Source organism: Hemicordylus capensis, chromosome 15 (genome assembly GCF_027244095.1).
Source record: "Hemicordylus capensis ecotype Gifberg chromosome 15, rHemCap1.1.pri, whole genome shotgun sequence".
In the NCBI taxonomy this organism is placed as follows: domain Eukaryota; kingdom Metazoa; phylum Chordata; class Lepidosauria; order Squamata; family Cordylidae; genus Hemicordylus; species Hemicordylus capensis.
Genome location: NC_069671.1, coordinates 556,234 through 575,851, shown reverse-complemented (window position 1 = coordinate 575,851; position 19,618 = coordinate 556,234). Strand labels below are relative to the sequence as shown.

The 19,618-nt window shown below is 59.4% G+C and overlaps 1 protein-coding gene across 6 annotated transcripts in view; it reads right to left on the bottom strand.

The window, feature by feature from the left end:
• Positions 1–491: 491 nt before the first annotated feature.
• RASAL1 (RAS protein activator like 1) overlaps positions 492–19,618 on the bottom strand; it is a 50,712-nt gene continuing 31,585 nt past the window's right edge. For all 6 annotated transcript variants that reach the window (XM_053280322.1, XM_053280320.1, XM_053280323.1 and 3 more), the window contains 9 exons: positions 13,317–13,509; positions 12,767–12,904; positions 11,114–11,258; positions 9,839–10,014; positions 8,827–8,964; positions 7,274–7,409; positions 6,599–6,719; positions 3,783–3,850; positions 492–2,023 (listed from right to left, as the gene is read on the bottom strand). In XM_053280322.1, the coding sequence (XP_053136297.1) occupies positions 1,884–2,023; positions 3,783–3,850; positions 6,599–6,719; positions 7,274–7,409; positions 8,827–8,964; positions 9,839–10,014; positions 11,114–11,258; positions 12,767–12,904; positions 13,317–13,509 (1,255 nt within the window). In that variant the 3' untranslated portion in view covers positions 492–1,883. The remainder of the gene's footprint in view (positions 2,024–3,782; positions 3,851–6,598; positions 6,720–7,273; positions 7,410–8,826; positions 8,965–9,838; positions 10,015–11,113; positions 11,259–12,766; positions 12,905–13,316; positions 13,510–19,618) is intronic.

The following is a 19,618-nucleotide window of genomic DNA, read 5'->3' as shown; positions in this document are numbered from 1 at the left end:
GCAACCACCAGACCAGCTCACCTCTCCTTCCTGTTACTTGCGGAGTTGATTCCTGCCAGGCCTGCCTGAACTGTCCAACTGCACAGCCAACCTGTCCTCTGGCTACCGGGGGGGGGGGCGGCCACTGGACCCCGGCCCCCAGTTCTCCTGTTGCAATGGTGAGCAGGCCTGGTGGGGAGGTGTCTGGGCGTGGGCTGAGGCAGCTTTCCCCCTCTGGCTCAGCCCCCCAAGACTTATTCCTCTGCTCCAGAGTTGGGGGCAGGGAGGGAGGGAGGAGTTGGCAGGACACTTGTAGCTGCTCTGCAGCAAGTGCTGGGGGGGGGGGCTCCTGTTGGGACTGGCAAAGTAACCCCCCTCCCCCCGAAGGCAGAGGAAGAGGATTCAGTGGGGAGGATGTGGGCCCACCCCTGGAGCAAGAACACCCCCAGCTGGGCCCAGCCAGCCCCGTTCTGAACTGCAACTAAGCTGCCATAAGAAACTCTTCACGAAAGGAAAGGCAAGGAGCGTTTTTATTTTGAATCCTCCCCGAAGGCTCAGAGCAGGTCACAGCAATTAGGAACAAGTAACAAAACACTTAAGTCTTCATTTAGACAACAACAACCAGCCAGCAATTCACACATTTGGGAAAAGGAAAACCCAAACCAGACATGCCATTTTAACTCTGGCAGCAGCTTCACATTTCTGAAGAGTTGCCTGGTTTTGTTTTGGGCTCGTCAGATCTGACGCTTTTCCTGGATGGTGAACAGAAAGGGGCAGCGGGGGGGGGGGAGCAGTCTCAGATCTGTCCGTCACTTTGGCACCCAGCTGTTCCTTCATGAGGCTCAGCTCATTGGGGACCCCCCCCCATTTCATCCTCACAGCAACCCTGCAAGGGAGGCCAGGAGAGAGGCTGGGCCAAGCCACAGGTCCGGCCTCTGGGCCTTGCAGCTGCCAGACTGGCCCGGTGAACTCTCCCTCTGGGCACGGCCAGGGCTCCGGGGTCACCCCCCAGATCTCGGGGAAGGAGTCTGGGGGCACTGCCAGGGGGGCCTGCCGGAGGAGTCCGAGTCTGGCGAGGCAGGGAAGGGGCAGGGCTCCATGGCGGCGGCGGCAGCAGCAGCAGCAATGCCTGCTTGGCAAGTCTGGGAAAGACCCCCTCGGCCTGCCGGGGCATTCTGGCTCCGCACCCTCCGGGGCCTGCTGAGCGGTTGCCCTGCCGTTGGGCGTCCCCGGGGGGAGGGAGGGAGGGAGCTCCCGCGGAGGGCCTGCCGCACAGCCCCCTGGGGGTGGCAGGCGCTGCTTGATGGGGCTCTGGCCTGTGGCCGCCACCTCTCTCAGCAGGGCCTCCCGGGGGAGTTGGGGACGGGGCTGCCCTGGGAAACGCAGTGAGCGCAGCCGAGTGGCTCTCCTGGCCCAGCCGAAAGAGCTGCTCAGCAGGCCCCAAGCTGGCTTGACGGCAGTGATGGTGGGGCCACCGGGGGGGGGAGTCTCATGAAGCCCCAGCCGCTGGGTTCCCCCCACATGAGCCAAATGGGGGCCCTCTGGAGCCAGCCGCTCAGGGGCCCGAGTCTCCATCTCCCCAGCAGCTGGGATCTCGCTGGGGGCTCCTCATCCCACCCGCTGGCCGAGATAAGCCCCTGGGGGGGGCGCCCTGCTGGCCTGCCCTTGGCCCTCCCGCTGGGGTCTTCTGCCTGGCCTACCCAGGGGCCCCACGTCAAGACCAGACACGTTCAGAGGGGAAGAGCCCCAACGGGTGCAGCGCCACTCTTCTGCCCAGCTGCAGAGAGCGACTGACACACGTGGCGGGAGACCCAGAGCCCCCCCTCCTCCCGCCCCCCACGGCAGACAGACACATCAGTACGATACAGAGGAGCCACAGGTGGGGGCTCACGAGGGGCGGGCCCTCAGGGGCAGGGCACGGGCTGGGCTGCTGCTGCCTCTTCCTCCTCCTGCTCCTGGTCCTCAAAGGCTCGGTGTGCGCACTCCAGGTCCTGGAGCACCTCCAAGAGGCGGGCGGCTGCTGGCCTGCTCCGGGCGCGGGTGTCTGGGGACAGAGGAGGGAGGTCAGAGGGCTCCGTGGAGGGGCTAGAGGCGTTCTTCCTTGCCCGGGTCATGGGCATCATCGGCCGTCCATCCAGGAGATGGAGTCCCTCCCACTCGCTTAAGGGCTGCCAGGGCACGTGGGGCGGGGAGGAGAGCAGAGCCCCCTGACTTCCAGCTCTTGTGGGGGTTTGAGAGGATCAGAGGAGGTGGGGAGGATTTCAAATGAATCGGATCTACGCAACGAAACAGAAGCCATGGCCTGCCCATCGCTGGTGGAGTTCTCTCTCCACACCCATTGGCTGAGCTGCTGTGACGTCACGCAAGGTTGTGGGGGAGAAGATTCAACAGGGGAATGCTGAAAACGGCGGCGCCGTCTGCCAGAACAGCAGCAGTAAGAAGAGGGGAGAAGAGCTGCTCCGGCTGGGGGTGGGGGGTGCCGAGATCCCAGGAAAGAGAAGGCCCTGCAGCGGGCCGGAGTCACAAGCACTTTCCTCCGCCTGGGGGACCCCGCTGGCAATGGGGGAACTACAGAAACTGCCCTGAGGCAGGGGAGACTCCTGGCTGCAGCAGCTCTTGCCAGGGCCTGCCTGGGCTGGCTGGCTTCAAGGACACGTCCAGGGGGGCTCTTTGGGGGAGTCCTGAGCAGAGCTGCACACCTGCTTCCGCCCCACAGTTGCTATTGCATGTTCCTGGGAACACAGTATATCAGGGGTTCTTGAACTGGGGTCCCCAGATGTTGCTGGACTACAACTCCCATCATCCCCAGTCAGGAGCGGCTCATCCTAACAAGCTTGGGGGGGGTTGCTAGAAGGGGCACAGTCGTCTCTCCTTCCCAAGCTGCGTTTGCTCCTCTCTCCCATCCCACCCCACCTCAACATTAGCGAGAGCCGTGCTGCCTGCAGGCTGGCCATTCATCAGGTAGAGCTGTGCGGTTAACCATGCAGCTCTACCTGACGGGTGTCCAGCCTGCAGGCCGCATGGCTCTACGTGGGGTGGAATTGGGGAGAGGCAGCGGTGCCTCCTTTGGAGCACACCCCCCCAGCAACAAACCATCCTCATCTGGGGTAATGGGGGCCCCAAGGTGTGGAAGCCCTGAAGTCAGCCGAGCCTCTCGCTTCTGCCGGGGGCTGTTGTGTCTGGGCCTCTCCAGAAAAGACGGGAGAGCCACACTAGCCACCGTCCCCACTCGGACATCGGAGGGGTGATGAGGGGGTCAAGTGCACTGCCCAGACGAGGGAGTGGGCACGGTTTGGCCCCCCGTCCGGAGGGACCTGGAGATGCCTCGCTCTGGCCCTGAGCCCAGCCCACAGGGACACACACCACCAGCCGGCCGGCCGAAGCGTGAGCTGCCTGCTCTGCTCCGCTGGGCCCTGGCCAAGCCCACCCCGCTGCTTTGGCCTACTGAGCAAAACGGACCCAGCTTTGCATTAGAAGAAGGTCGCCCCGCTCTGTGCGACCAAAGGGAACCACAGGGGGGCTCTGTGGGCACCAGGAGTCGAAAGGGACTGGGCAGCACCCTTGACCGCCCGCCCCACTATAGACCCACATCCTCGGGGACGGGAGGAAAGGGAGAGCCCAGAAGGGACGCCGCAGCACGAGTGGGCCGTACAGCAGAGGATCTGGCAAGCATAAGCCCAATGCCCGGAGGCCGGATTCTGCGCTGTGCAGCACAGGGGCAGCCACGTCCTCAGTGAGTCATTTTGCGCCTCTTGGGAACCACAGAGAGAGAGAGAGAGAGACTGAGCGCGTCTCAGTCCTACCTTGGGGGGCTCCGTGGCCTGGCTCCATCCCGGTGGCTGCTGCCCTGGACAACTCCACGCATTTCTCCCTGGGGAGATCCAATCGGCGTTAGAGCTGCAAACTCTCAAACCAACTGATTCGCGCAATGAAGCCGCGGCCACTTGGACAGCAGGCCCCGCCAGACCCCTCTGGCTGGAGGAGGAGGAACACTTTCGCTTGAGGCAAAGCCACATGGAATCCAGATTTTCTCCAGAACCTCGACCCCTTCTTTAAAAAAGAGCTTTCATAGGATGATGCTGTGGGTTTTCCCCACACACAGCTGGGCAGCCCAGCCCGGCCAAGAGAGCACCCACTGGGGCCGCTCTCTCTACTCAAGCAGTGCCCAGTTCGACCGAGAAGCCACCTCAGCCTAGACCAGCGGCCCCAACAACAGCGGCCCCCAGAACACCACTGTTCCCTGCCCCAAAGGCCCCCCAGCGGCCTGAGTCTCCGTAACCGTTTCACCGAAATGGGCAGGCAAAGCATCAGACCCGGAGCGGTTCATCCTAAGGAGCCAGAGGGGCCAAGGTGGCGGCTGGGGTTGCTCCTCTCCCCCCCTGCTGCCTGCAGGCTGGCCATCCGTCAGGTAGAGCTGCACAGTCCATCGGGACAGAAGGCCAGCCTGCAGGCAGCAGGGGTGGGGGGGGAGAGGAGCAACCCCAGCCGCCGCCTTGGGCTGAGCCGCTACGCCAGAACCAGAGGGAAGCTCCATCCAGGTCATCTGTGGTTCCCGGTTCTTTTGATGGGGCCGAACCCGTTGGAAGGGGGTCCCTTGTGACGGGAGACGGAGGGTGGCCACTGAAAGCGGCAGCGCCCCATGCACTCCTCCCCCCACCCCCACCCCCACCCCGGTATGCGTGGCAAGTGCTTTTGTGGCACGACACCGGGCACCCCAGCTTGCCTGCCCACATAGGCCCAGGGAGGGCTTGTCCCGGAGGAGAGAGGAGACGATGGCCTCAGACAGCACCTGCAGGACGGGGCCGTGAGCGTGGGCCCCTCGCTGTGCAGGCCATCGCCTCAACTGCCTGCCGCTGCCACCCCCCCCACCCCTTCCATTCCATCCAGCCCCACTTCCCCCATGCACCCCACCCTTCTCCACTTCCCCGCTGCCTGACTTGGGGGCAAGCGGAGATTTCAAGCTGCAGTGAGAAGGAGGCGGGGAAGGAACTCTGGCTTGGCTGCCTGCTGGCTGCTTCCCCCCCCTCCTCCCCCCACACCCTGGTCCGTGGAGGGAAAGCACCCAGCAGGCAGCAAAGCCAGGAGCCCCTTCCTCGCCCCCCTCGCCCGGCACTGTCAAGCTGCAGCTTGACATCTCCGCTGGCCCTGCAGGTGGGGCAGCCGGGCGGTGGGTCTGGCCCTCTGCCCTAAGGTGGGCGTCAGCACTGGGGTGGGGTGGAGGTTTGCTGGGCCCAGCCACAGAGCCTCACAGACGCCGTCTTCTCCGGGGCACGAGACCCCCTGCAATGGGGTGTGTGTGTGTGTGTGTCACACGGCGGGTCTCGGAAGTGGCTTCCGCCCTTTCTGCGTTGTGACGACGCAGTCCCTACGGGGACAGATTGTTCCGGATTTAATCGCTGCGATATACAGCTAGGCGATCCCAGGCCAGCCCTGAGCGGCCCAGCTGGTCATCCAGGCCCCCATTCAGGCAATGCGTTCAGTCTAAGCGGCAGAGCATGGAGAACCCAGCATGGCCGAGCCCAGTCACACCAGGTGAGACCCCCGGCCCATCCAGCCCAGCACTGGCCCCTCCGGCTGGCAGCAGCGCTTTCCCGGCTCTGGCAGGGAGGGGTGGGTCTTCCGCAGCCCGTTCGGCAGGCCAGGCGGTTGCCCTCCCCAGAGACAGGAAGCTGCTTTGAACGGAGTCAGGCCATCGGTCCCTCTGGCCAGCTGTCTGCTCTGGCATGCAGCAGCTCCCCAGAGTGCCCGGCAGAGAGGGGCCCTGGCTGCCCAGCCTTGCAGGGGGAAACCGCAGCCCTGAAGACCGCCATGGTCTGGAGCCCCCCAGGGCTGCTGCTGCCGCCTCCCCAGCACCTGAGCAAGGCAAGCCGAGGTGAGCTGTGAGCCCGAGCAGAATGAATTCCTGGGCAAAGGGCTCCCTCTGGTGGGGAGACCTGGCGCTACAAGACACACTCTGGCCGCATGAGGCGCCATCTCCCCAAATTTACAGTGGATATGAATTTCACAGGAAAAAAGCCACAAAAGCAGGTAAACTTGACTTGGGATAGGTCCTGAAGAATAAGAAGGAAAGGGTTCTGCTTGGCCCGAGGACCACTAAGGGTAAGATATCTGGGGAGGGTGAGCAAGTGTCAGGGTCCCAGCAGGTATCCAAGGACACCGAAAAGGGCTCAGTGGCCCAAGGACGCAAGTTTGCTTTTTGGAGGTGCAAGATGTTGTTCTCTCTCGCGCATGAGGCTTCTGCTAGCCCTTGAAGGCCAGTGACTGCTCGCTGCAGGACACTACTGGGCATAGTTTATACAGGTCACAGATTCTGGCTTTCCTTGTGGCAGAATCTGCCTTTCAAGTTTTGGGGCATGTCTTTGATCTTCTGTGTTTTAACCACATCCTTGTACCCACATCGTTGCTTGAGGCCTACAGGAATTCTCCGCCATTCTGTGGGGATTCCCGCATGCCACAAAACAAAACTTCATGTTTTATTCAACCCAAATAAGAGTTTATTTGCTTCGACTCCATGTAGCATCTCCAGCCAGGAAGTTCTCTCCCGTCCCCTCCAGCTAGATGATGGATTCTCCTCCACCCCCAGCACTGCCCCCCCCCAAACACCTCGCTCTCCACTGACCTGAGCTTGTCTCTGCCCAGCAGAAGCTGCCTGTATATCACCTGGGCCTCCGTGTCTGGGTCCAGAGGATCACTCCAGTCGCCGAGTGTCACAGCAGAATGCGTGCGGCTGCAGCCACGAACTGTAACCAAAGCAGAGCCACGGATGGCCTTGTAAGGCGGGGGAATGGGTGGCCCTACCTCGTGCAGGGTCTGATCCAACCTGGGGCCACTCTTCAAGGAAGCTGAGAGCCGAGGTTCCCAATGTCTGTGCCCCAAACCCTAACCTTGAGTCTGCTCCAGCCATGAAGCCCCCCCCCCAAAAAAACCTTCCCCTTTAGGTGAGAATTCATGGTCCTGGCTGCAGCCATGCCACAAAATAAAACATCGGATTTATTTTTCCATCCATATTTTTAAATGGAAAGGCGACTCGGAGCTGTACAAATAAACTAATCAAGGCGGGCGGTTGGCAAAAGGTCGGCAGGGGAACTGATGGTGCAAAGATGGGCTGACGGGCAACCACCACCCAAGGGGACCGAAGAAGTTTCTTCCCCCCCATGGCTCTAACTGGGTCCTGACGAAAACCGTATTAAACTATAAATGAAGCGAATGCCCAGCAAACCGAGTGAGGACCCGTCTGAAATGAGCCCCCCGCCCCGGGGCCCCCAGCCCCCCCGCCCCCCCTGAGCTGGGTTACCGGCACGATCCGTCTGCAAGCAGCACGTCCAGCGGTTGCCCCGGAAGGTGCCCGGGTGGCAGAAAGGGAGCATCCACTCGTTGGAGATGGTGGCCTTGCGGACGGCCGAGAGCCACTGGTTGAGTTCGTTGACGTTCTGCGCAAGACAAGAGTTCCAGAGCTGCTGCAGGGCCGGGGGGGGGGCGGGGGCTGCTGCTGCCCCTTCCCTGCCCCTCCCGAGCCGGAGATGCAGCCGTGGAGGCCGGAGGTGCTCTGTAAGGGGGGGGGCACTAAGGCTGCATTTCTTTCTCCTGAGCAGATCAGATGTGAAGCCAGCCCACCGACCCTCCCAGGCTCCAGGCAAGGGGCTTTTCCTTGAGCGGCTGGTCCTCAAGGGCCAAGGGGCCCCCCAAGGAGGCACAGTTGCCTCTCCTCCCTGGAGCTCCCTTCTCGGCTCCTCTCTCGCCCACCCCACTCGCAGGCTGGCTGTTGGTCAGGTAGAGCCGTGAACCTGAACCGCACAGCTCCGCCTGATGCATGGCTCTCTCTCATTAAGCGCTGGACGGCCCAGGAGAGGGAGGAGCAGAGCAGGGAGCTCCAGGAAGCAGAGGCAGCCGTGCCTCCTCCGGTGCCCCCCCCCCACCGCCCCAGCCTTGGGATGAGCCGCTCCTGCTGGAGACGCTGCCGGGGCCTGAACCGGGGCCTCCTGCCCCCAAGGCCACTGCTCCGCCACCGAGCGGCTGCCTTACCCCCCAGTTCAGGGGTCCAGTTTCTCACTGTACACATGTCTGCATCATCGTGGGCCACGGTCCAGCCCTGCAGGAGGAGTGAGGGGGATCGCAAGGCTGGGGAGGGAGAGGGGCCCAGGCAGGAAGCCCCCGCCGCTCTGTCCTGGGGTGGGGCCACAGTTGGCCAACTGGGCTGTCGCCTTGGCTGACACCCCCCCCCCCCAAGGCTTCAGGTCTCACACGCCAGGGAGGGACTCGAGCCGCTTTGCTGCAAACACCGATGCTGGCCGGTGATGCGCATTTAAAATGGGAGCAGCTGTTTCCGAGCTGGCCACTGCCCTCCAGGCAGAAATCCAGGATTTGGGCAAAGCTATGATTGGGCACCCAGGGGTGTCCTCCACCCCCCCCACACACACCCCAAAAAGGTGCTAGCACAGAGAGGCGTTTATCCTCTTCCCAACTTGGATTTCACACCCTATGAAACACTGACATGAATCAACTACCTCGATTTATTGGGCAGGGGCTCCCCACCCTTGGGCCCTCAGAGGCTGCTGGACTACAACTCCCATTGCCTCCAGCCACTGTGGTGGGAGATGATGGGAGTTGTAGTCCAGCAGCATCTGGGGACCCGAGGTCAGCAACCTCCATTGCAGAGGATCCTGGCCAATGAAGGCTTCCAACTTTTCCTGGGAGTTTCGTGTGTGTGTCCGTCGGGACCCACCCGCTGCCGCTGAAAGGGCCGGGCCCCCGTGTGTCTGAATGCCAGGGCCCAGCTCACCCACCGGGGCCTCCCCCTTCCCCACCCAAGACGGCCGCCTTCCGGGCCTGGGCGAGGCCAGGCCTCACCTTACACTGGATGTACATGGTGAGCAACTGGCCTCCGTTGTCCCGTGTCGTTATTTGCATCATGTGCGGCTGCTGGAAGGCATTCTCGTCGACGCGCTCCACGGCACAGATCCGCTGGACGGGGATGGATGTGCGCACCTGGACGTGGGGGAGGAGAGCAGCCCCACTCCGGGTCAGCTGGGTGGGTGCCATTCCCACGCACTCTCAGCACCCTCTTTGCAGCCAAGCAGGACTGCTGCCAGACGGCTGCAAACCTCTTCCACTGTGGGCTTGCCTCAAAGCAGGGCTCCCGAAAAGAGGGGGCTAGTACCCCAGCGGTACTTGAAGGGCTCCCGGGGGCCCTCCTCACGCTGCAGCTGCGCTGTTTGCTCCCCATTTGTGGATTGCCAGCTGGAAGCCGATGCGTCCTCCGTGTCCGCTGCAGAAGGGGCGGGAGGAGGGTGAAGCCCACCCTCCTCTGTTCCTGATTGGCTGGCTACGTGCTGAAGCTCAGCAGGCCCCTCCCCTCAGCCTGACTGACAGGCTTCAGAAAACTAGCATTGAGGACTCCCATTGAAATTAATGGGACAAGTAACCATGTCCCATGAATGGCAGCAAGACTCCTCCTGAGTAACTTAGTGTTGATGTGAGCCAGTGACTGCAGCCAAGGCACTGGCCCCAAAAGAGAGCCCTGGAGAACCCCACTGCTGACATCTCTCCATTGTGAATACTGTCGGTGCATTCCCACCCTCCCAATCCACTACGTAGCTCAAATGGACTTCAGCTAATAAGCCTTATTTGCTTTATACTGTGCTGCAATCCCACCCAACCCGCCCAGCCGCCCTTGTTCTGGACTAGCTGCAACCAGAAGGCTTTCTGCACTGCTCCGTCGTCACTAGAGCTGAGCAGTTTTGCTCAACAGCCACAAAGGACAGCAACCTGTTTATCACGTAGATGTGATCCCTGAGAGGGGCCGGGATTAGCAACCCGCCCGGCTGGGCCCCCCTCGGCTCCCCGCTCCCAGTACACACACCTGCCATTCAGGAGACTTGGCGTAGGTGAGGGTCTCGTTGCTCAGCCAGAAGTAGCGCTTCTTGAAGGTGAACCGGGAGACCAGGTGGAGGCCGTCAGCCCTGCGCTTGTTCAGGTAGCCCTCCTTGATGGTGGCCGAGGGGTGGAAGGGGGCCCAGGGCTCCTTCTCACGGCCTTCTGAAGACAGAAAGAAAGACCGGCAGACACCTTCCTCGGTCATATTGAGAGGCTGCCTGGTACGTGTATCTCCAGGCGGTGCACACAGTTCAGAACACAACAAATACTAAACGGAGTAAAGACAATTAAAGCAACTTCACAGAGTCAACACGCCCTCTTGATCTACCCCAAGGCCCAGCGGGGTGTGAATGTGGCCCCAGGAATCTCCTTGGCAGGGGCTAAAGGCCTCCCACATGCACACCCAGGGACGCCACGTGCTGGGGATTCCATGCAGCCGAGGAACCGAAGCGGGTTAGGGTTAGGGTTAGGGTTCGGGGCAGTTCCCTGCATGCACCAGAGCGTCACCTAAACTTAAAACCTCTCGGCTGCCTTGAACCAGAATCAAACCCAGAATCAAATCACTTTCCCTGTTTTTATCCTGATGTACATATTTTGTTTGTAAAAATTTTTTTAAACCCCAGTTAAAACACAATCAAATACTTTTCCTGGTTGTCGTTGAATTCATTTTCCAGAGTTGGTTCACAAGCAAAACAATTCCAGACCATTCTGCACAAAATGCATCTAGACAGGCTCCAGATCTGTTCAATCTGCTACAGCCCTTCCTTGTGCTGGGCAGGCGGCTGGAGCAGACGACCTCCCAGGCCCCTTCCAGCTCGGACATTCTGGGATTTTGTTATTCCAAAGCATCTGAACCAGTTACTGAATCACTTTTTAAAACTCCATGTCTGAACGGGGTGGGGGTGGGGGGCTAAAGGGTACTGGTGAATCGGACTCAGACGGAACCCAAGTTCCCAAGCGGGTTCTCTCACCACGCAAAGTGGCCTCAGTGCCCCATCCGGGACAGCAGGAGTTCCATCTCTACAACTCCCATAGTTTTTTGGGGGGGAATGTTAAAAGATGGGGCAGAATCCAGCTTCCTGGGACTCTCTCGTTTTTTCGCAAAGCAACGCCCGAGTCCTTGAGGCTACAAGGATATGCTTGGACGCATGTAGCCAAAGCCTGCGGGAATCTCTCGGACGCAAGGGTTTGAGGTGGGGGTCTCCGGCCCCTGGAGCTAGCGCGCCCTGAAGGATGCAGAGGGATCCCGGAGGGAGCTCACCATTCTCGGCCTCCACGTCGACGAGCCTGTCCAGGAAGTCCTTGACTTGCCCCACGCTGGCCAGGATGAAGGGGTGCAAGGGCTCCATCCACTGCTCCTTGCCGCGGCCCACCTGCAGCCCCAGGTTGCCAATGCTCTGCACGGCCTGCCCGGGAGAAAAGCCGACAAGGAAAGGATCGTGGGGGGGGGAGGGGGGAGAGGCCTCCTCCAGATGACTCACAACCACCCACCAACACTTCACAAACCAAAAACTGGGGCAGGGTGTATGCAGCCCCCATATGCTGGCCCCAGGAGTGGCATCTTCCCAAGGGGGTGGGGGAGGTTCTCACCCCCCCCCATGGTTGCAGCTGGCCTCGTTTTGAGCGGTAACCCTCTAGACCAGGCTGGGCTGGGGGAACATCAGGGCCGCCAGGAAATTCAGGATGGACAAAAGGAAGGCCGTCTTCACACAGGGCACCCTTAGTCGATGGAATCCTCTGCCACGGGATGCGGTGATGGCCACCAGCTGGGGTGGCTTGAAAAGGGGCTTAGACAAGGTCATGGAGGAGGACAGGGCTATCCATGGCGACTAGGCTGGTGGCTCTAGGCCCCCTCCAGCCTCAGAGGCAGGACGCCTCTCCATCCCAGGGGCAGGGGAGGCACCGCAGCAGCAGGAGAGAGGGCCTGCCCCTTTGACCTCTTGCCTGTGGGCTTCCCAGAGGCACCTGGTGGGCCACTGTGGGAAACAGGATGCTGGACGAGATGGGCCTCCTCAGGCCTGATCCAGCAGCAGGGCTGTTCTGATGTCCTTATGACCCATCTGGACTCTGACTAGGAGGACGACGACTAGAACACACCCTTGTCGAGGCTCTGGGTCCCAATGAAATCCTCCCAGATTCAATGGGCCCTGATCAAGCAGAGCTTCTGACCCCGCCTGTGGCTGCTGCCCACTCAGAAAAACCCTGGAACAAAGGGGATCCAGTGCCCCACCCGCTACAGGGCTCCTGTCCCCTCCCCAGAAGCCCCTCCATGCGCCACTCGGGGGTCAAGCGCCAGCCCCAGAGTTAAAGTGCTCACTAGAGGCGGCCAGCTGAGCTGCCTGCTGGAGCTCCAAGAGGGGAGAGGGCGGCTCGTTCCAAGACGACCCTTTGAGCCATTCAAAGTCCAGACTCGCTGGTCCAGCACTCCCCTTGCCGGGCTCCAGAGTTCCGCTTCTACAAGGGCTGGAGCTCAGCTTTTAAAAAAAAAAAAATGAATGCTGAAATCCAGGCAGATCTGAGAGGGCTAAGCAATCTGGGCGAGATGCTTAAAATCTGGGTAAAACCTGGAATTCCCGGGGGCATGGCAACTCTCCCCTCTCGATCTGGGCACAGACAGGTATCTGGAAGGCTGGGCAGGTTCTTTGGGGAGATGGGCAAGTGCCTCTACACCTGGAAGGAAGGTGGGGGCTCCCCTGCACAGCTCTCCCACTTCGCCAGAACATCTGGCCCATTATATTTCTGCTCTCTCAACCATCTCTCTCGCCCTCTCTTTCTCGCTGCGACACGCAAAACCATCAATTACTTTGTGGCAGCAACCCCCTGTAGAAACCCTGGAGTCATCCACATAAAGGCACCCCACCCCAAGGGCACGGATCCCCACCCCAGCCATGGGGCAACCCGGCAGGGGTGGTACCTTGGCCAAAAGCAGGAGGGTGCGGCTGGTCTGGGTGTCGGCATGCTGCTCGCGGAGGCTGAAGAGCTTCGGGGTCAGGATGGCCGGAGCAAAGAAGCGGAGGAAGAGGAAGCCACTGATGGCAACGTACTTGGCATCCTGGGGGAGAAAGCACAGCAGAGCCCAGCCCCACCTCAAGCCTCAAGATCAGACGCGCACAAAAGGTTCTCTGTTGCGTCCGTCATAAATACCTTGAAACAGACCATCCACACCCTCCTCTCTAAATAGAGAGAGATGGACAACATCTGGCCGCATGGAACTCAAAACGGCCCAGGGGGCTTGATGCCAGGAGCACTGCCAAGCTCAGTCTTCAGGGGGGGGGGCGGTCTTCCCGGCACGCAAACAAGCGGCTAGTCCAGGTCTCTGATGGGCAGCTCTTCACTTGGCCCCACAGGAATTAATGCCACCAGGGAAAATACTGGGGTGCAGCCGGGTGGGGCCGGGGGCTGAGGCTGCCCTGAGGGACCCCCTGCATGCTCCGATAGGAAAGCCCAGCTCACAAGGGTCCCACCTGGTTCTCCATCCCGGGGAAGCATTTCTCCACTTGCTTGTGCAGGTGCTTGAAAGACACCCTCATGGTGGGGGGGCACCTCTCCACCGAGCCCACAATGGCCTCCACAATGTCCCGCAGGTAGCCCTTCAGCACCTCCAGGCTGCTCTCTTGGATCCGGGCCTCGGACAGGGAGCTCTTGAAGGAGATCCTCCTGGAAATCCCATCATGAGAAGAACATCGGTGAGGAGGCGGAGGAGGAGATTCACACACCGCTTTAGAGCAAAACGCCCTCGAAGCAGAGAAGGTGGTTTTCCGCCTGCAAAGGATTCACAATCCCAAAAGCGGCCTGCAGGGCTGGCATGCACAGGGGCCTCTTCGACTGACTGCTTAATTAGCACGTACAGAGCCAGGGAATTGGTCAGAAAGCTAATATAGAAGCACTCCCCACTTTCCCAATAGTGTTGGGGTTTGTGGTTTTTGGTAGAAGGCGGCTTCCTATAGGTATGTACAACACACACACACACAGACACAGACACACAGAGTTTACAGTTTCTTTCCTCTATGCCCACGTATGCTCCCCTTATCTTATTTAGGTGGGATGCTCCCCATTTTCTGGTGCCTGTTCCTGGAAAACTGGGTCCTGCAGCTGCCTTGGTTACCATTTTAGTGGGGGGTGCATCTCCCCTCCCCCCGAGTCCCAGGAACAGAGATCTCGGAGCAGGGAGTGGAGGTCCGTCTCGCAAGGGCAGCACAGTGCATGGTTCTGTGAGAGAGGTGGGGGGGGGTGGGAGGGGGGGAGAACTGGGGCATGAAAAGCGTGCCCCTCTCTTTATCCGGGAAGCACTGGAAGGGGGGCACACACATGGGGGGACGTCTATGGCAGCCGCAAAATGGGCTCTTCTGGTCCACCAAATCCCTCTCAGCCCATGGAAAGGAAATCATTCGTCGTCCAGGGGTCCTCAGGCCTGGAGACCCAAATGTTGTTGGGACTACAGCCCCCATCACCCTCAGCCACAGTGACCATGGGAGTTGTAGTCCAACATCATCTGGGGAGCCTCGTCTGAGACCCCCAGCCTGGTCTTTCGAGTGCCACAAAGCAGCACTTGGTGGTTTCAGGTCCAGGGCTTCATTTCAGGTCCAGGGCAACCCACACGTGTGTGTGTGATTTTCAGAAGGGGAGCAGCACCACAGCGGGCGGGGGGGGCGCCTTGGGAGCTGCTCAGGCTTCTGCGCATGGGCGCTCGATCACACATGCACGCTACTCCGTCCCGCCACATCAACCCTTGACGTTCGAACGAAATGAACATGCTTCTCCGAGACCTTAAATACGAATGGCTTCTAAAGTCCAGCCTCCAGGCACAGGCACACGTGTGCAGAGGCGCTCAGGCAGCTGCGTAGAAATGTGCTCCCCAGCCCAGAAAACCCCAAGGCCTCTCTGCCATCTCTCACGGCAGCCACCCAGCAGGACCCAGACATGGAGGAGGCCGGCTTCCCAGCAGCCCCTGGTCTCTCTCCATGAGGAAAGCGCCAGCTCAGCGAGACACTCGGCGCACTGCCATGCGCTCCTCGAGAGCATCCCAGAGATGGCGTTGCTTAGCAACGGGCAGGAGCCGCTGAATCCTTCCTGCAAGCCCAGCCTGGCTTCCAGTGCCGACCTTCTATGGGCCGTCCTGAGGGAAAGACACACACCGCCGCCACCACCACCACCACCCCATCCGCACCCCACACGTCTGTAGATACAGGGGTGACCCTCACACAGATCAAGCACGCTGCCCCCCCCCCAGCAACGCCCCAGCCATGCTATCAAGAAGACAAGGACAGAACAAGCTTCTCCTGCCTGCACCAGCAAAGGCTGATTCTCACGAGGGTTAACCCTTGGCCTGCGCCCAGGTTTTGATTGTGTGCGCAAGGAAAAACTGGCGGGGGGGGGAGTGGTCGTGTGGGTGCCCCGTGCTGGGTAGGGCAGCTTTCCCTCCTAACCAGCTGCCCACAGGTGCCTGCGTGTCACGGTTTCACTGCCCCCACCGGGAGGTCTGTCTTCCCAGGTCAGGCTCGTGAGAAGCAGCCCCGCCTCTCCCCCCCGCCTGCTCCCTCGGGACCCCTCCATCCCCACCAGGAGACCTTACGGCCTGCCACCACCACCGACACTCCACACACACACACACACACACACACACACACACACACACACACCTGGACGCTGCACCAGCCGAGATATCACGGCTCTCCCCAAAGAATCCGAGGATGGTGCTGAGAATTCGCTTAGAAATCCCCAGGCTGGGGGATTCTGAAACGGGACCCGAGATGGGGTTGCACTACAACTCCCATCATCCCCAGCTGTGATGGCTACAGGAGGACACTGGGGATGGCAGTCCTGGAGGGGGACAAGCAGGACCCAAGGCTGAGAAGTCCCCAACTAGTCACTTCCCCACAGAAGTGGGATCTCCAGGATTCCTGGCTTTGGGCAAGCCATGTTGAAGCCCACTCCCTCCATTTGGCAGAGGTTGTCCAAGTGGAGAGCTGTGTGCGGGGGGGGCGGGGGGCGGGGATCGTTCCATGGAAACAAGGCTGAAGGTGCCACTGGGCTTGCACAGGCCTGGACATGCTGGCCCAGTTCCCTGGAGTTTGGCCACTGGGCTACCATTAAGGGCAGGCGGGTCCCGTCCCAACTCTCAGGCCCAAGACCTGACCTTACCCAGGTGGCAGATGGAGGCTGCTTTCCTTCTCTGTGAGCTGCCAGCAACCACCGTATCCTAGGTGGGGGTCACTGCCCACCACGTCTTTCCCCCACCAAGTCAGTGGGATTTCGAGTGGGGAAAGGGCTCGGCAGCCCCACCTCCCATCTCTGCTCAGGCCCTTGAGGCTGCTTTTCACCCCCCCCCCCCGAAATGGAATTTCCCTTACAAAGAAGCAGCCGGGCCTGCGCCCATCCACGTCTAGTTTGTCCCTGCTGGACCTCAGACACTTTGCAGAAGCCAACCAGGCCCCTCCTGGCCGAGCGGGGCCTTATTGGCTGCCCTTTGCTCCACGGGCATCAGCTTCACAGCAACCACCACCTGCCTACAATCCAGGATCGGCCAGGGGTGGGCCACTGAAGCAGGCAGGCATCTTTTGGTGGGGCGGGGGGTGGCGGCATTCGCTTCCTGGGGCTTTTTGCTGCTCTGCTGGTCTTCTTCAAGAGCACCTCCGTTTCCAGCAACCTCTCTGGTTCTGCACAAGGAGGGATTTCAAAGATCCACACACAACCAATACCCTTCAGCTTCACAAAACCTCATTTGCAGTTCCGTCTCAAATGTCTCAAAGAGCTTGGAACACAGGGGATCTCATAGGCACCTAGGAAGCTGCCACTCACCGAGTCAGGCCCTTGGTCCATCTAGCTCAGGATTGTCAACCCAGACTGGCAGCGGCTTCTCCAAGGGTGCAGGCAGGAATCTCTCTCAGCCCGATCTTGGAGATGCTGCCAGGGAGGGAACTGGGAACCTTCTGCTCTTCCCAGAACGTCTCCATCCCCTGAGGGGAATCTCTTCCAGTTCTGCTCACACTTGCAGTCTCCCATTCATATGCAACCAGAGTGGACCCTGCTTAGCTAAGGGGACAAGTCATGCTTGCTGCCACCAGACAAATGGGGAGAGGCCCACAGCTCAGTCGTGCAGAAGGTCCTCCCAGGCTCCATCTTCCCTGGCAGCATCTCCAGGATGCTTTCCACGCCCGGCGTTTAGCCCATATTTTATTGATTTATTTTTATTTATTAAAAGCTTTAATCTACCACCTAATCCACAGACTCAGGGTGGTGTAGAAAGCAAGAACAGCATCCAAGATTTTTTGTTTTGTTTTTTTAAAATTTAAAGGGCAAACCCCTGGCAAGGAAAAAATGTCTTCAAAAAGGTCTTCAAGGGAGGAGGCAGACCGAATCTGGGGTGGGGAAGAGAATTCCCAAGTGAAGGGGCAGCAGCAGAGAAAGTCCTTCCACGGGCCCTATATGGGGGGGGGTCACATTTTGGCCAGATTTACCCCGAAGTCCCTGTGAGCTCTCAGGGAGCAGTTCACACACAATTTGGGTTTTTCATTGCACATTAGACTGCAGCCCAATTTATATCTGGGGTTAAAAAAAATCCACTTTTTGAATTGGGGGTGGGGATGGGAACTCTGAACTCGCAGTGAAACACGCCCTGGGGAGGCCACAGGCTGAACTTGGGGCTCAGCCATTACGCCACAGCCCCTCCCCAAAACTTCCAACCCTCCTGAACATCTATCTTGCCCCCCCCCCGCCATGCTGAAATCTAAAAGTTCACCCTCAGCCCTCGACCCCCACCTCCACAGCCCTGTGGGGATCGGCTGGGCCAGAAGAGTGACCCCAGCCCCCCCCCCCACCAATCATGGCCACAGGGACTCCATGCGGGGCAGCAGGGGGCAAAAGCCCCCTCCTCCCTGTGGCTTTACCCTCCGCTTGGCAAGCCAGACTCCGGGGACCAGGGCCGGTCCCAACCACCACCCAGCATGGAGGCCTCCCGCCTCTCTGGCCTCTGCCTGAGCTGCGGCCGCTCACAAACCAGACCCCCCGAGCAGCTATTTCTCTTGGCCAGCAACGTCCCGTCGAATTATTCTGAGAGGCACAAACCATCCACCTGGCCGGCTTTGCCATTTCTGCTTTAATTAGCATTGAGGAGTGAGAAAAGCTACCTGCAAATGACACCCACTTTCACGCCCTGCTGTTTTAAAGATTTCTCACTGCCTTTACCACCCGCAACCCCCCCTGCTCAGCAAGTGCCACCGCCTTGCTCCAAAATCAGGATTCTTCCAGCCCCCCCACCCCACCCCACCCCTCCCGGCTCACACTTCCGGTGCCAGATGCACTTCCCCTGGGATCGCCCTGCTCCCCTCCCGGAAGGCCGACGGGCCGACAAGCAATATCTGGAGGACACGCAGGACAGCCGTTCCGTTGCCCTCCTAGATGCCGACACTACAGGACCCCCGAGGAGTGGACCTGCCCAGAGGGTGCTCAGCATGCAGGGCAGAGGCCCCGATCCCCCAAAGGAGGAGGGCAGAAAGGACAGGGGGTCTGCCTCTTCCCTCCTGGGATGACCTTCTGGGCTTGGGTGCAGTGAGAGAGCGAGAAAAACCTCTCCCTGCTCCACAGAGTCCCCTGAAGTGGCGCAGCGGAGAAATGCTTAACTAACAAGAAGAAGGTTGCTGGTTCGAATCCCCGCTGGTACGTTTCCCAGACTATGGGATACACCTCTATCGGGCAGCAGCGATCGAGGAAGGTGCTGAAAGGCATCATCTCATAAGACTGCGCGGGAGGCAGCCATGGTCAACCCCTCCTGTATTCTACCAAAAGAAAACCACAGGGCTCTGTGGACACCAGGAGTCGAAATCAACTTGACGGCACACTTTACCTTAACTCCACGCATGATTTTATAGACCTCTATCATGTCTCCCTTCAGTCATCTTTTTTTTCTGAACTACAAAGCCCAGGTGTCGTAGCCTTGCCTCGTAAGAAGGTGCTCCGGGCCCCTGCTCATCTCGGTCGCCCTTATCCGACCTTTTCCCTCTGGGTTGACCTTTTCCAGTTCTACAATGTCCTTTTTTAGATGTGGTGACCAGAATTGTACGCAGTACTCCAGGTGTGGCCACACCATCGTTTTGTGTAAGGGCATGATAATATTAACAGTTATATTTTCAGTCCCCTTCCTAATGATCCCTCGCACGGAATTGGCCTTTTTCACAGCTGCCACACATGGAGTCGACACTTTCCACGAGGTGTCCACCACGACCCCAAGATCCCTCCCTAACCAGCAGCTCAGACCCCCTTCAGCATATGCAGTATGTGAAATTGGGTGGTTTTTTGCTCCGAAGTGCATTACTCTACACTTGCTAACCTTGAAACTGCATTTGCCATTTTGTCACCCACTCCCCCAGTTTGGACAGATCCTTTTGGAGCTCCTCACAATCTACTTTGGATTTCACGTCCCGAAAAAGTTTGGTATCATATGCAAATTTGGACACCTCACTGCTTACCCAAATCTCTCCATAATTTATGAGCAAGTAAAAGAGCACCGATACCATTACAGATCCTTGGGGGGCCCCACTCCTTATTTGCTTCCATTTAGCGGACTTTCCATTTATTCCTACTCTCTGGTTACGGCCCTTCAGCCAGATCCCAATCCACACATGAACCTCTCTCCTTAACCCACGACTGCTAAGTTTGCTCAAGGGCCTTGTTTATTTACCTCATTTTTCTATGTAAACTGCTTTGTTGAAAAGCAGAACAGAAATATTAACAATAAATAATACATTTTAAAAATATATTAGAGGATCAA